At 44.4% G+C, this 16,400-nt stretch overlaps 1 protein-coding gene across 1 annotated transcript in view; it reads left to right on the top strand.

The window, feature by feature from the left end:
- Window positions 1–15,571, top strand: part of Dennd2c (DENN domain containing 2C) — a 38,902-nt gene extending 23,331 nt beyond the window's left edge. The window contains exons 10-18 of the mRNA XM_032897607.1: window positions 837–914; window positions 2,425–2,565; window positions 3,146–3,294; window positions 3,987–4,164; window positions 7,757–7,798; window positions 8,689–8,794; window positions 10,916–11,152; window positions 12,193–12,279; window positions 13,636–15,571. Of these exons, the coding sequence (XP_032753498.1) occupies window positions 837–914; window positions 2,425–2,565; window positions 3,146–3,294; window positions 3,987–4,164; window positions 7,757–7,798; window positions 8,689–8,794; window positions 10,916–11,152; window positions 12,193–12,279; window positions 13,636–13,667 (1,050 nt within the window). The 3' untranslated portion in view covers window positions 13,668–15,571. The remainder of the gene's footprint in view (window positions 1–836; window positions 915–2,424; window positions 2,566–3,145; window positions 3,295–3,986; window positions 4,165–7,756; window positions 7,799–8,688; window positions 8,795–10,915; window positions 11,153–12,192; window positions 12,280–13,635) is intronic.
- The last annotated feature ends 829 nt before the right edge of the window (window positions 15,572–16,400 follow it).

Raw genomic sequence — 16,400 nt, 5'->3', positions numbered from 1 at the left:
CCAGATTGGTACCACGGAGTTGGTTCAGAAACAAGAAAGGCCAACCAGCAACTTGAGAAGTACTGTCTCTACATGACTTTAAGGGCGCCTTAATTATTTGCACAACCGAGAAGTGCATTAGGGCTGGGCACGACTCAGGGATTAAAGATCCTGGTGGTCTTCCAGAGGGCCCAGGTTTCGCTGCCAGGTTTCACTCATGGGGAATGGCGGCTCTACATGTAACTCCACTGCCAGGGCGTCTGGTGCCCTCTTCTGGCACTTGACAAGCACTGCACACACAAGATACATAGACATACTTGCAGGTAAAACACCTGTACACATCAAACAAAAATGAAGTTTTTAAAAAGGAAGCTATGTTAGCTTTATGTAACAAACGCAAGGTGAAGGTGGGACATTCTATGTTCAGAATAGGAAGGCTGCGGCTTTCGCTGACTTGTTTCTTTGTAGTAGAGAAAGTAACGTAGAGACTGAATGTCAGTCAGTACAGCACATTTGAGGAATACTGTCCAGAGAGGCGGCAGAAGAGGCCGAGGTCCTCATCACCTCGCTTGGGTCTCCTGAGGTCCTCATCACCTCTCTTGGGTCTGGCTTTTTGCTTAGGCTCTAAGCCTGGGTAAATCCCGCTTTCTTCTGCGTACTTCCCCAGCCTGTAAGCTCACTCAGGACGGAAGGTGCAGCCTCTGCACATTTGTAGTCCATTGACTTTGGTGTCTGAAGTAAGAGCATGGCTTGAGCCCGGAAGTTTGGGGCAAGCGTCGGCCATGGAAGGACCTATTGAATAAATATTAGTAGTTAAAGTTGGTGGCTCCTTACTCTGCTCGGCTTTTCGTTTGCAGCCAGAAGGCAGAGGGAAGCGGCTCCCTGAGGTGTACTGCATGGTTAGTCGCTTGGGCTGTTTCAATCTTTTCTCAAAGGTGAGTGAAGCGAGGCCGTGTGGAAGAGTGATGTCCCCCAGGTCTGAGGAGGCTTTACTGCTGTGTGGAAGAGTGATGTCCCCCAGGTCTGAGGAGGCTTTACTGCTGTGTGGAAGAGTGATGTCCCCCAGGTCTGAGGAGGCTTTACTGCTGAGTGGCACCGACTTCAATGTGCTTATTAGAAGGTTCCCCTCTGGCAGGTTAGGAACTCCAGGCTCAGACTCTCAAGATGGCTCAGCAGTAAAGGGACTCCCTCCCATCAAGGCTGATGGCCTGAGTTTGACTCCTGGAGCTCATATGCTGGAAGGAAATAAACAACTTGTCCCCTACATACGTGTACTGTGACATGTGCGTGTCCCTCCCCTAATACATTTAAAAATGAAAAAAATAATAACCCATAGACTGGAAGGCTTAAATTTAGACCCCTGATCAGGTTCCTCCGTTATGGTTTTAGTTTGCAAAAACTCCCAGGTCTGGATTTTTTCATTTTTAAGACAGGGTTTCTCTGTGTAACAACAGCCCCAGCTATCCTGGAACTCGCTTTGTAGACCAGGCTGGCTTCAAACTCACAGAGATCCACCTGCTTCTGCGAGTGCTGGGATTAAAGATGTGCACTCAGACACTGGCTTGGGTTTTTTCTCCTAAAGATTTATGTTCGTTTTGTACATATGGTGTTTTGACTGCACACGTGTCTGTGTACAACATGTATGCATGGTGCCCGTGGGGCCAGAAGTTGTCAGGTTCCCTGAGAGTGGAATTATAGCTGATTGTGAGCTGCCATGTGCACGCTGGGACTCGAACCCAGGTTTACAAGACTAACAAGTGCTCCTAACCATTGAGCCAACTCTCCAGCCCCGCAAACTCACAGTTCTAAGAGCACGTATCGGAAGTATATCTCGCACTTGCTCTTCTCCAGACCCAGCTCACAGGACACCGTTGTCACTGTTACTCTGCCCTTTCACAAATAAAAATGGTCTCCAGAGGCCGGTGGATGGTTACCTGGTAAAGGCATTTGCTACCAAGCCTAAAATCCCGAGCTCAATCCCCAGGACCTACACAGTGAAATGAGAGCAGCCACCTCCTACAGTTGTCTTCTTTCTTCCATACTTCAGCCATGGCATGCCACACCTTCTCTCTCTCTCTCTCTGTCTCTCTTTCTCTCAACAAAATAAATGTAATAAAATTGTTTTTTTTTTTTTTTTTTTTTTTTTTTTTTTTTTTTGGAGCTGGGGACCAACCCAGGGCCTTGCACTTGCTAGGCAAGCGCTCTCTACCACTGAGCTAAATCCCCAACCCCCAAAAAATTGTTTTTTAAAAAAGAAAAATTATAGTTTTTAAATAAGTTGATTTAAGTAGTTTAGGATGCAAAGATGTCCCCAAGATGTGGTGTTTTGAGCTTCCATGCGTCGCAGAGCTCGCCTGTCTTGTCTATTACTGTACTTTATTTATACTTGGATTTCTTTATGTTTGTGGGATGTGTTTGCCTCTCTGTGTGCGTGCCCATATGCAGATTCTGGATGAAGTAGAGAAGAGAAGAGAAATGTCCCCAGCCCTTGTTTACCCATTCATGCGAAGTGTCATGGAAGCCCCTTTCCCAGCTCCTGGCCGCACCATCACAGTTAAGAGCTACCTCCCTGGGGCTGGAGATGAGGTAAGTTAATTTCATCTCACGGGCAAGCCTTTCAGCTCTAGGCACAGGTGCCAGAAGCATGTTCATGGGGAGGGGTCGTTTTTTACCTTTCAATAGATTGTGTGCTATTTCCTAGAATCTCTGAGGAAACACTGAATATGTGAGGTAGTTAGTGGATCCTCAGCCCCAGGTTTCCTTGATGACATAGATTGTTTCCCTCTATAGTGGGAGTCTCAACATGATAAATAACAGACACACACACACACACACACACACACACACACACACACACATCTGTATTTGTCAAATGGAATGGCTTTACCAGAAGTTAACAGCAGCTTCATAAACTCCTTGTGCCAGACCTCCCTGCCCTCCACATGGTATCACTGTGTATCCCTGGCTGTCCTAGAACTCTGTAGTCCAGGCTGGCCTCGAACTCACAGAGATCCACCTGCCTGTGCCTCTTGAGTGCTGGGACTTAATGAATTAGGAGTGTGCGACCATACCTGGCCCAAATAACAGACATTTTCAGACTAGAGAAAGAGCAAGACAATCAGTTAATGATGCCAACATCAGCTCTTGGATTTTCCTTGCCTTTCAGTCAATTGAACTCTGCCGACCACTGGACTCACGGCTGGAACATGTGGATTTTGAATGTCTTTTTAAGTGCTTGAGTGTGCGCCATCTCATCCGGGTCTGTGCCTCCCTCCTTCTCGAGCGGAGGGTAATCTTTGTTGCCGACAGCCTAAGGTAAGAAATTCGTGGTCTGTGTCCCCTGATGTTGGTGGTCGGCTTACTTTTAGTCTTTTACTGTGCAAATCTATTTAAAGTGTCTAGAACTAGAGCTAGAGACCTGGCTCAGCAATTACAGTACTTGGAAAGAACCCAGGTTCAGTTTCCAAAAGGAGAAGAAAGAAATTAAAAAGACTTGTGTACAAAATCACAAAGATGGCTGGGTGTGGTGCACACCTTTAACCTGAACACTTAGGCAGCAGAGGCAGGCAGAGCTCTGAGTTTGAGGGCAGCCAAAGCTACATAGTGAACCTGTCTCAAAACAAACAAAAAACAGCCAACAAAACAGAAAGAAAAGGTATTTCTATTTCTAGCTTTTCATTCACACTCATGGTCTCCTCTACTCAGAAGGCCTGAGGCAGGAGAGCCCAGCTGAGTCCAGGAGTTCAAGGACAGCCTGGGGTTGCCCCCTTCCCCTCACCCCTGTATCTTTTTAAAAATACTAGTTTTTCATGTACACATTGTTTTTTTTTTTTTAGCATAATAAATTGTAGTGAACCAGAATGAGATGACTCTGTTAAAAATTACTACATTCACAGGGCTGTTCGGTGAAGCCAATGTAGTGTCACTGTGTAATTCTTTGACAGAATATCTGAAACTCATTCTCTGTGTTGCTTTGCCTATGACATCGTGTGCTTTCTCTTGTCTAGCACCCTTTCAAAATGTGGCCATGCCGTGGTGGCTACACTGTATCCGTTCACCTGGCAGCACACGTACATCCCAGTGTTGCCAGTGTCCATGATTGACATCGTGTGCTCACCTACTCCATTCTTTATTGGGATCTTGTCTTGTTCCTTACCCCTACTCCAGGATCTTCCCATTGAAGAGGTAAGAGGGACAAACTGCCTATGAGGAATACAAGAGTGTCTGCAAAGGGGATCAAATGAGCTTTTAAGAGGGGTAGAATCATTGTTAATTTTATTATTTTGTTATTTAGTATTTTATCATTTGGGCTTTGGAAATGGCTCAACAGTTAAGACCTCTTGTCCTTGCAAAGGACCAAGATTGGATTCCCAGCACCCACATGGCAATTCACAACCATCTATATCTGCACATGAGACACAGTCAGACATGTGAGCATAACTCTCATACTTATGAAATAAAACAAATAACTGAGAACATTTTAAGAATATAATAATTGATTATTGATAACCCTTTCATTTTTATATCTTTCTTAAAATAAAAACAATTCCATGGTACATTTGCATCTAACACTCTTTACAGTAGTGAGCAATGGACTCTTCTATTTATAAAAAAAGTCTTTTTAAAAAATTTTTGTATTGCTTCTTTGTGAATTTCACATCATGCATCCCCATCCTAGTCATAATCCTGTCCATTTGTACCCTCTGCCCTTGCAACCTCTCCCTGACAAAAATTTTTATACAGTCTTGTCATGGGTGCTATAGTGTGTCACAGTGTCCCTCAGTACAACCCTCTGTCCATACATCTTCACTTACAAATGTTCACTGCAATGAGTCATTGCTCTGTTTTAAGGTCTCTGGCTTCTGCTGCCTTTTTCTAAGCTTGGTGTTGGTGGCAACACGCCTTTAGTCCCATCACTGGAAAAGCAGAGGCAGGTGGATCTCTGAGTTCAAGGCTAGCCTGGTCTACAGAGCAAGTTCCAGGACAGCCAGGACTGTACAGAGAGACCAACTCAAATAATAAAGAATGGGGGTTGGGGATTTAGCTCAGTGGTAGAGCGCTTGCCTAGCAAGTGCAAGGCCCTGGGTTCAGACCTCAGCTCCGGAAAAAAGAAAAAGAAAAAAAGAAAAAAAAATAAAGAATGAAGTGTGTGTGTGTGTGTGTCTGTGTGTGAGTGTGTCTCTCTGTGTGTGTGTGTGTGTGTGTGTGTGTGTGTGTGTGTGTGTGTGAGAGAGAGAGAGAGAGAGAGAGAGAGAGAGAGAGAGAGAGAGTGTGAATGGAGTATGTACCATGGCACACATATGAAGGTCAGAGGACAATTTGGTGAGTCAGTTCTCTCTCACTTTTATGTGAGCAACAGGGATGGAGCACAGGTCATCCAGATTGATCCTGCTGGCCCTATTTTCTTTTTTAAAACCAACACAAAATTTCTCTGGGTTTACTAAAAAAAATATAGCATGTGTGTAGGTAAGGGCCTCAGACAGAGTACATCTCAGTATTATTACTAAGTGAGTATTTACATCATTCAGATTGGATTGTAGTGGGACGTAACAGCAAAAGATTCAAGGCTCCTAGTCTCGTGGTCCCTTTCCACGCCCCAGAAAAATTCCCACTGCCTTGACTCTTACAGTCTTCATCTGTGTTGTGGTAAATATTTAATCAAGGGTTTCTACCCCACCTTAGATCATTTAGTTCCCAAATAAAAGACACAAAACCTTTATGTTTATAATAAGCCTTATGCATTAGAGCTGAGCAGTATCAGCCCTCTGTGCTATTTTATTTACTTCCCTGTCAGTAACCCTGAGATATTGCTTGCGGTGTTCTGCCTGGGCGGCTCCTCCTCCAACTGGCCGGTCCTCATGGCCATGCTCTCTCACGATCCACCAACCCCATGGTGTCCTCTCTCGTCCCTCCCAGAGCCTGGTAACTGAAGCTCCAGGCTGTCAGCATCTTTATTCAAGCAACAGTTTTAAATTAAGGAGCAAGGTTACATAGTATCACTTGGTGTCTGTGAGAATTCCCTCATCCTTAGGGGCAACCAGACCTCCAGGCCAGTATTTAGCATTACAATACATGGCAACAGATTAAACCTCAACAAAGCTGTTTGTATGTCTTTATAATTGTATTTCCAAATATGTGTGGCTCAGCAGGTAAATGTGCTTACACTCTAACCTGCCATCCCGAGTTCTAGCAAAGGGGAGGAGAAAACAGACTTCCGCAAGCTGTCCTCTGTCGACCATGGCGTGCCAGGGGTTTGTGCATCACACACAGCCACACAGCCACACACACACAGGGGGAGGGGGACTCAGGAGAGGGGAGAGAGAGAGAGAAAGGGAGAGGGAGAAGTGCTAGTAACTAATTTTAAAAGTGTTATTCAGCATTCTTGGTTTTGAAGCTTGGTATAAAAGGGGAGTGTAGCAGGCCTTTAACTTGAGTAAATTAGAACTTTTTCACACTGGGGACAATTACACTTCTCTCAAGAGTACAGGAGAGGAAATGTGACTTCGAGTGACCCAGCACCGTGGTCAGCTTGGGTAGCTTCCCCTGGCTGGTGGCTGTGCAGCTGTGGGTCACTGCAGTTCAGTTGGTGTCCCAACTGAAGGCATGTTCACCAGCTCCTGAATATCATCTCATGTAAACTATTGTCTGTCTTTCCCCTGGATTATTTATTCACCGTGATTTGTAAGGTGGCCTCATTTGTTGTTGTTGTTGTTGTTGTTTTGTTGTTTTGTTTGATAGTTCTTGGGATGGAATTCAGGCTACCTAGTTGAGCTAAGCCCATCCCAATGTTTTTATATTCTAGAAATCAGCCTCTTGGTTTGTTCATTTTATTTCATTTTATTTTATTTTATTTTATTTTATTTTGGAGAAGGTCTCAGGAAACTCGGGCTGGTCTCACACTCCCTTTGTCGCTACACATGAGCTTAGATTTCTGATTGTCCAACTCAGTCCTCCTAGTTCTGGAGTTACAGGCATTAGTCTGCCCACCTGGTTTATTCAGTGCAAAGGATCAAACTCTGGGCTTTGTGCATGGGAGGCAAGCACTCTGCCACCTGGGCTGCATTGCCAGCCTTGAGGATGGCTTGGCCTTTTGTTTTCCAAAACAACGTTCCCAATTTGTTTTGGGGGGGGTTGTTGGATTTGGGGGTGAAGGTCACTATATCTCCAGGTTGGGCTGGAACTTGGAAGCCATCCTGTTACAGCATTCAGACAGCCGCTGTTTTGTCTTGCACCACCATACCTAATACTTAGCCCAGAATGACATCTTTTAATGCAGGGGAGTTGTTCATTTTGATGTGGTTAAGATACCAATATTTTTATTTATGACTGATGTTTTCGTGAGCAACTTGACTTTTCACATTAGCTTAATGAAGAGGAAGATTATCTCTTATCTCCCTATTAGTTTGCTTGTGATTTTGTCTCAGACTCCACCTTGTACTTCATTCGTTTGCAAATAGTGTGGTGTAGAGATGACTTGGGGATTTCCCGTCTCTGGAGCTACCCACCTTCAGCATCTCTAGCTGGAAAGGCGGTTTGTCCCCATTCACCAAACTGACCCGGCAAATCCCTGTAATATGTAATTGTACACATCTTTTTCTTTGTTAAATTCATTAGTTGTTTCGATGGATTAACTTTTACATTGGCTGCAACGTTAAGTAAATTTTGTTTGAAAATATTCCCATGGCCTGAAAGGATGAGAAAGCCCATCCCGGTCCAGCAGTGCCTGGTCTCTCCTGAGTAGCTCTGGTTTAACCTGCCTGCCTCCTTTATTCCATAGGTGCTGATAGTCGATCTCTGTGCAGACAAGTTCCTACAGGAGGTGAGTGACAAAGGAGATGGTTACATAATGTTAGGGGACATGGGTGTCTCTGTAGGCAGTTACAATTACACCGAAAATATATGAAAGGACTTAGAGAGTGACTCAGAAAGAACTTCCCGTTCATACCCATCTCTGAGTTGACACTGCAGCTAACCATACAAGATCGTCCTGAAAACTTTGGCTTGAGTGTATAGGTGTCCATCCCAAAGAAGGAAGGAGGAAACAGCATAAATGTCATTCTCAAAAGAAGTAACCATCCCTTCAACTCCAGAGGAGTTGACATTTAATCCTCTAAGTCAGTAAAATTTATTGGACTGAGAAGCAGCTCAGTAGTAGAGTAACCATCTAGATACATAAGCTCCCGTGTCCAACTCAGCACCACAGAGAGAGAAAGACAGTGGGGGGTGGCGGCGGTGTGTGTGTGTGTGTGTGTGTGTGTGTGTGTGTAAATAAGGCCAGCAGGCGTTTCCATCGTGATGCTGTAGAGATGGTATAGTAACAATCTGAACAAGAGGTGGGCCTGTCTGATGGGTGCCCAGGGGAGAGGAGAGCAAGTGATGAGTCTCAGAGCAGCTCCCTGTTTGAGCATGGAACCTGGATCCCTCTCCTGAGGATCAGTTGCCTCCTCACGTTTAAACTACCATTTCTTGGGGCGTAGCCTTGGAGGCAAGGAATGAAACGTGTAGATGGGAGGTGTAGAAAAGCGGAGAATTTTACAAGATGTTGCTTGATTTAAAAAGTAAAGCTAAAGTGTGCTATAAACATCGTGCGTCTTGGCTCCATGGAGGTGGTGGGGTTTCTGATGACGTCACAAAACCACCTGTGATGGGGCTGTAGCTCGGTCGTGTTGGACAGTCTCATGAGGCTCATGCAGAGCTCTTCTCTCTCAGGTGTCTGACGAGGATGAGATCCTGCCACCTAAACTCCAAGCTGCCTTGGTGCGGATTTTAGAAGAGCGAGATGAAGTCTTGGCCCAGGAGCGGCAGTTTTCGCAAGGTGCGAGACGTAGAGGACTAGACTAAAGGTTAAAGCAGTGAACACTCACTGCAGACCCAGCGCTCAGCTAAGGGATGCGCCAAAGTAGTGCACCTTGAAAATTCACACCCTTCCTGACGATCCCCAAAGGGTTAGCCCCCTTCTATCGCAGGACCTTCGAAAATTACATTTATAGAATGCTTTCTTCCTTTTTAAAAAATTATTTATTTACTTATTTATGTATATGAGTACACTGTAGCTGTCTTCAGACACACCAGAAGAGGGCATCAGATCCCATTACACATGGTTATGAGCCACCATGTGGTTGCTGGGATTTGAACTCAGGACCTCTGGAAGAGCAGTCAGTACTCTTAACCGCTGAGCCATCTCTCCAACTCAATGCTTTCTTTTTTTTTTTTTTTTTTTTTTTTTTTTTTTTTGGTTCTTTTTTTGAGCTGGGGACCCAACCCAGGGCCTTGCACTTCCTAGGCAAGCGCTCTACCACTGAGCAAATCCCCAACCCCGTGCTTTCTTTCTATAGGTCTGTCTCATATGTCATTTTCTCTTTGAGTTCTGTTCTTTTAAAAAAATGTCCTCCTTCACCAGTACTTGCTCATTTCTTCCCCTCCCCTCCTCATGGCACTTATAAAGTATGTGTCATTGCATAGTGACTCTCACCTTTAGTCTCAGCGCTTGGGAGGCAGAGTCTGGGTCTCTGAGTTCCAGCCTGGTTTACATAGTGAGTTCCAGGCCAACAAAGACTACAAATAAGACCTTGTCTCAAAAAACAAAGCAAAAATAAAGCGGTGTCATTATGAACATTTGGATGGGAAGTAAGGCTGTCTACTGATAGGAATGGGATGGAAGGAACAGAATTAGAGAAAGCCTTGTTCTGAGGCAGGGTGTGGTAACAAGCCTTTCATCCTGGCACAGACACAGAGACGGGTGGATCTGCATAGTGAGTTCTAGGCCAGTCTGGAGAAAGCTTGTCTAAAAAACAGCTCCCCACCCCCAAATGAAGTGTTATTTTGCCAGGCATAGACATTCACTCCTGTAGTCTCAGCACTTGGGAGGTCATAAAGGATCCAGAGTTTGAGACCAGACCAGCCTGGTGACATAGAAAGAGGTGCATATTGGAGTAAAAATGTTTGCACAGACAAGTAGCTCAAGAGCAATGGAAGTATTTCTGATTTTTATCTTTTAAAGAGCACTTGGTGTAGTGCCAATGCACTTAATACTCAATAAATATTTTACTGCAATAAATCATAGTGCAATATGAGGTGAAAAAGTCGAGAAGGCAAGTGATTTGGAGAAAAATATAGTTTTGACATCTTATTTAATTGGCTCATAGCCTACCAAGTTTTGTATGTTTTCTGACTTTTAGACAAATGAAATTTATGCACTTTATAAATGATGCAGTTTATAATGGGACAGCCAATGGTGACGGCCATAGGCAGCCTGAGAACAGAAAGGGTGAAGTGCCGTCTGGAGAGTAGGACTGGGGATTGCATAGCCGGCTCCTGTACCATTGGCTTTGTTTGTGCTGGTGCTCCTGCATCACACTGGATCTCAGGCAGCCCAGAGTGGCCTCAGCGTTCACTGTAGAGCTGAAGACCTTGAACTCCTGCCTCTCCTGCCTCCATCTCCCAAGTGCTAAGAAGACAGTATGGGCCAAGACCTGACTGGCAGTTGACTTTTTAAGGAGCAGAATAGAATGTTTAAGAGAAATGGTCAAAGGATTGCACTCGGGAGGAAGAAGAGAAAGAGAAAGCAAAGAAAGAGTTTTATGGACAGGAGCCAGAGACCTGGACAGCACAGCAGTGCAGAGACAGAGGAGACCCAAGGGGAGAAGCAGCCTGCAGTTGCATATTCACAAATGGCTTTTGGAAGAGTAATGAGGCCATGGTGTGGAAGCCAGGCTGCAGGATACAGTAAGAGTGTTGAGGGAGGAAAGTGAAGGTCAAGACGGAAGCCATTTGCTTTTTTGCATGCCATAGGCTGTGTAGCAAGCTAGGAATGCACATTCCTAGTCTATACTCAGCCTTTCATGACTCTTTAGACATGGCTTCCACAACTAGTGTCAGGGTTCCTATGTACACAAAGCTAAGATTTCCCCCCTTCTTTTCTTTTATTTTGAAACAGATGTGACTCTCAATTCTCTGGTATCAGAAGCATTTGTCAGGTTTTTTGTGGAGCTCGTGGGGCATTATTCTCTGAATATGACTGTCACGGAGCGTGGGGAGCGTGTGTTCCTAAGGGAGCCATTCCGGAAGTCCCACACCTCCCGAAGTGTCCGCCACTTCCTAGATCTCTTCATGGAGACACAGATGTTTGCAGGGTTTGTCCAGGACCGGGAGCTTCGGCAAAGTGGAGTTAAAGGTGGGTTTTACCAGGAACCACTGCCTCCTTATCTGGTGTCTTAGTTAGGGTTCTGTTGCTGAGAAGAGACACCATGACCACAGCAGCTCTTATAAAGGACAGCATTGAATTGAGGCTGAGCGTCTACATCTGCACGCAGTAGGAGAGCCTGAGACACATTTCCTCTAACAAAGCCACATCTATTCCAGCAAGGCCTCATCTCCTAATGGTGCCACTCTACGTGTGCATACCGTTTTCCCTCACGCTACCACATTTGGTGAATTCTTAGAGGGATTGAATGATGGGTAAGATATGTAGACTACCAAGGCACATCTGGGTTACTGTGGGATTATCTGTAATGTTTAATTTAAGGATAATATACTGTAGTAAGAACAGGATTGGGAAACAGAGATGGATTATCCATTAAAAGTGCTTGGTCCTGGGCTCAGTGTGATGGAAGAAAAGGACAAACAACCACATGTTGACCTCTGATGTCTACATGTGTGTTGTGGCATGCACATGCCCATCCCACACACATACATAAAAGCATGAACATACACAAAAAAGTAAGTAAGCAAGTAAAAATAAGATCATTAAAGAAAAGCTATACTCTATCTTAGGCTTGCGGTATGGTTCAGTAAAGAACCTACCTAGCATGTACAAAGACCTGAGTTTGCCCACAACACTGCCAAAAAGAGAAAGAAAAGTGTATTAGTTTCTAGCATTTTACGGCTGTGAACAGACACCATGATCAAGGCAACTCTTGTAAAGGACAACATTTGATTGGGGCTGGCTTACAGGTTTAGAGGTTCAGTCCTGGCAGCATCCAGGCAGCCATGGTGCAGACAGAGCTGAGAGTTCTGCATCTTCATCTGAAGGCTGCTAGTGGAAGACTGACTTCCAGGCAGCTAGGATGAGGGTCTGAAGCCCATGCCCACAGTGACACACCCACTCCAACAGGGCCACTCTCCAGGCCAGGCTTATAGAAACCGTCACAAAGAGGAAGGGTTTGATTGGTTTCTAGTGTGGAGTGTTGAACAGTCTTACTGATGTCTTCGTAGGTTTGTTTGAAGTCCGGGCTCTTCAGTATTTAGAAACAATTCCTGAGTCGGAACCCAGCGGGGTGAATAGAATTTTACGGAGTCTTGGTGAGTCGCTTTGCCCTGTTGGATAATTAACCTTGTGGTGTAAGTCCCCAAGTCATGACCATGAGGCTTCTCCAGGTTGCTCTCTTTGGGGATACTTAAAAAAAAATGGTTCTATTTGCCAGAAAATAATGTATTTAAATATACAGATAAATTTTGCATATAATTTTAGGATGTCCATGGACTTTAGACTTAAAAATCCATGGGGGCTGGGAGCAGAAGAGGAAGCCTCAGCCTGACTCTGCATTTTATAAGCAATTCCTTATGATGCTTACTCTCCGGGACGATGTGAGGACAGTGGTGTCCACAGGAGACAATGGCCCTAACTCCGAGCTTTGGAGTGTGTGCCCCTGACTGGACCCTGCCCTTAACTAGCTGGGAGGCTGTGGGCAAGCTGTGCCACAGGCTGTGATTTCATCTGCACCGTGGCTTAGATTAGATCAGATGGTGATCTTTAGGGACTTTAAAAGCTCTCTCTTGAGCGTTTAGAAATCTCCAGGGAGTAAGCCAGGTAATTTGAAACTCCAGTCCGATTGAAAACCACTTGTATTAGATTATGTCTTGAGTTCTTTTCCTCCTCTACAATTAGACATTCATGGGGTTTTTAGTGGCTAAACCCGTCAACCAATAGCTTTCCATTAGTGGAGCAGAAAGTGATAGGCAGGAGGCTCTAGAGCAGGCTTCTAACCTGTGGGTCACAGCCTGTCTCCAAAAACATTTACATTACAACTCAGACAGGAGCAACACTACATATACATTACAAAACATTTACATTACAACTCAGACAGGAGCAACACTACATATACATTACAAAAACATTTACATTACAACTCAGGACAGGAGCAACACTACATATACATTACAAAAACATTTACATTACAACTCAGACAGGAGCAACACTACAGTTATGGGGTAGCAAACATTATTTTATGATTAGAGGGTCACCACAATGTTACACAGTCTTGGCGTTAGGAAGGTTGAGGACCGCTGTTCTGGAGGCATATTTGGGGTTCTAGTTTGGGGAGTTTCAGCCAATGGCTGATTGACCCTGATGCTTTTGGGCCTGTGGAAAGACACAGACAGAAGAACCTGCTTGTGTCATGGCTGCCAGGAAGCAGAGGCAGAAAGGGACAAAGAGTGCAAGGCACTTGAGACCAGGTCCTCCCCCGAGGTCCCGCCTTTTAAAGATTCCATTACCTTCCACTGGTGCCACAAGCTCTTACACATAGGACTTTGGGGGGACACTTATAAAAGATGACACTTAGCACTTGACAAGGCAGCTAACCCCGAGTGGTTCTGAATGGCTCATGTGTACAAGGGATAAGATGAAGTAAGTTCTAAGACTTTTTCTCTTTCCAGGAAGCAAAATGAGATTTCTTCACAAGAAGTGAAATCTTTGTCTTCATTCTACGCATAACTGAAAGTGCCAAGGACAGTATGTTCCCAAGGATCTGGATGCTTTGAGGAGCCCTGTGATGTCCTTGTGATTGTAAGAGGAGAAAAACTGTCAGAGGGCTCTCCTGTTGCTGCAGACCAACTGGGAACAGTGTAGAACCAGTGCGCGCTGCTCTTCTGATTCGGGGACTGTTTGCCTTTGAGACGGGGTCTGTATATATAGCTCTGACTGTGATAGAACTCGCCACTGTGGAGATCAGGCTGGCCTCAAATCCTGATCTCACAAATCTCCAAGATCTTACGAAGTGTGCTTGCCTCTGCCTCCCAAGCGCTGGGATTAAAGGCATATGCCACCATGCCTGGGCAAGTTACTTTTACTGTGGTGTTTTATCTTTGGTTATTGATGAGCACAAGAAGCTCCACTTTGTGCTTAGTCTATGAAAGTAGTTGTCTTTTACAAGAGAAAGACTGAGAAATACTTGGTGTTGCATTTTCTAAAAACAATGCAAAGATGAGATCAACGAGAGATAAGAATACTGAGAGTTTCAGGTACTAGACACATGGAGGACACCATGGTCACACGATTCTTATTACTGAAGCATCGGGTTACTTTAAATCCATGGACCGTTTGTGCTTTGAAATTCCAGTACTGTCGCCATTGATGACCCCCTTTTGTCCCATGTCCTATCTTGGAGGATTTCACTCATGTTAGAACTTAAAAAAGCAGACACCATGCAGGGCCCCCGCAGAATACGTGTCCTGCTGGGATAACTCGCTTCTTAAATGTCAGCATTATGCTTTATGGAATGGAGCCAATATGAAAATGTCCTTTTAAGGACATAGCTTCTGTTTATTGAGTTTTGGTGTCTACAATTTGCTGCACTGTGATAATCTATATGTCATCTTATTCAAGCTTTAGATCAGCTTCATGATGTTTTACAGGAAACGAGTTCAGAGAGGCTAAGTAATTTGGCCGGTTATATACAAGACAGAACTAAGCCAAACACTTGACTTACGAACACATACAAAGCTGGTTAGTCCTGCAGGTGTAAATGAACTGTTTATAGTGATGTTTAAAGTTAGTGGAGCACACCAGAGCTTCCTCTTGGCTCTGATGAGACTCTAAGCTGTGGGTGTCTAGGCAAGGTTTGTTCCTCTGCTGCTGGTGATAAAACCCAGCATCTTCTGTGCGTTCTGCCACGCTGGTTATTTTTACATCAGTGTGAGTTTCACTTAGTGTTTCCTAAGCCTATACCTCTTCATCAACCAGATACTGGAAATCTAAAGTCCTAGGGCCTGGGAAAGGGAGTTTGTCAGTGAGGGTGCAGTTTTCATTGAGAGGTGATAGACGTTGTGATAAATGTCAGTTGTTTTCTGTAGCCTTTGCTCATGGCTTTACCTGGCATGGAAAATATTTATTCAGACTTGGAAAGTGTTGTACGTTGTGTTGTACACAACCGACTGTTGTACAGTATTGTTATTGTCACTTATGCAGCTGTATTTGAATGAATCCATTTAAGACTGGTGCTGTGCAATATAGTTCCTAGATGTGGTCCAGGGAAGAGACTGAGCCTGTCTTTTAAAATGTTAATGCAGCTTAGCCCCGTGGAGCTCCTCCCAGACACCTCTCTCATTTGGGCTCTCCTTACACTCCAATCCCAATGGAACAGTTCCTAACTGATTGTGTATAAGGTGGGGTAGGAGGGTCTACTGTGGTCAATCATGGCTGAGTGAGGGTCTTACCTTCTTACAGTCTAAAGCTGCTTCCTTTCCTTGAGTTTGTTGTACTTTGTTTTTGTAAATGTTGTGAATTCTACATATGTTTGTAAAGAGAATTGTTCAATATTTCTATCAAATGTTTACAAATCTTTTAATGAATAAAGACATTTTAAAAAAAAAATCCCACAGATCTCTTGGAGAATTTAAGACAAAGCAGCTAATTTGTGTAGTGGCTGCTTTGCTGTCGCAGTGCTAGAACATGACCACGCAACGTTAAAGAAGAGCGTTTCTCCTGCCTACAGTCCAGGGCTAAGAGTTAATTCTGGTGGAGAAGCATGGCGCCAATATGAAGGCAGGAAGGAACAGGGAGAGTTCACATCTTCAAATGGCAACTTGGAAGCAAAGAGCAAAAGTAGCCCATCTCCAGAGACTTCTCCAGCCCAAACTCTACAACAGCGCCACCAGCTGGGGACTGAGTATTCAAATCTCTAACCCCAAGAAGCTGTTCTCATCAAATCACAACACGTGAACATACTGCACTTTACATAACCCTATAGACAGCACATTTACATAAGTTCTCAAATTCATCTTAGACTAACTAGGCTTATAACCGTGACCAACTTTTCCAAAGCTCTTAACAGATAAACCTTGGTTGAATGCACATTGGATAGCATATGTAGTTTGACAATCGTTTTTGCATTTACCTCTTAGTCTGGAAGATATTTTACAGAGCGTGTGTACTAACTACAGCCTGAGGGGTTGAGAGCCAACGGGGAGTAATATTCTATTATATTACCACAAATCCTAAAGGCAAAAGGATTGGGTTTTATATAGGCTCTAAAGACAAAAATGACAAGATTTTATCATTAATCTTTTTAATCCTGATCACAGCCTCCCCTCCATCCTGTCCTGCTCCCTCCCTCTCACCTTTCCTATCCCCATCTCACCCCACCCTTTCTCCTCAGAGAAGGGGAGGCCTCCCGTGGATATCAACCAGCCTTGGTATATCA

The sequence above is a fragment of the Rattus rattus genome, chromosome 3, assembly GCF_011064425.1.
Source record: "Rattus rattus isolate New Zealand chromosome 3, Rrattus_CSIRO_v1, whole genome shotgun sequence".
Classification (NCBI taxonomy): Eukaryota; Metazoa; Chordata; class Mammalia; order Rodentia; family Muridae; genus Rattus; species Rattus rattus.
The sequence above is the reverse complement of the archived record's forward strand: the minus strand, read 5'-3'. Positions and strand labels throughout refer to the sequence as shown.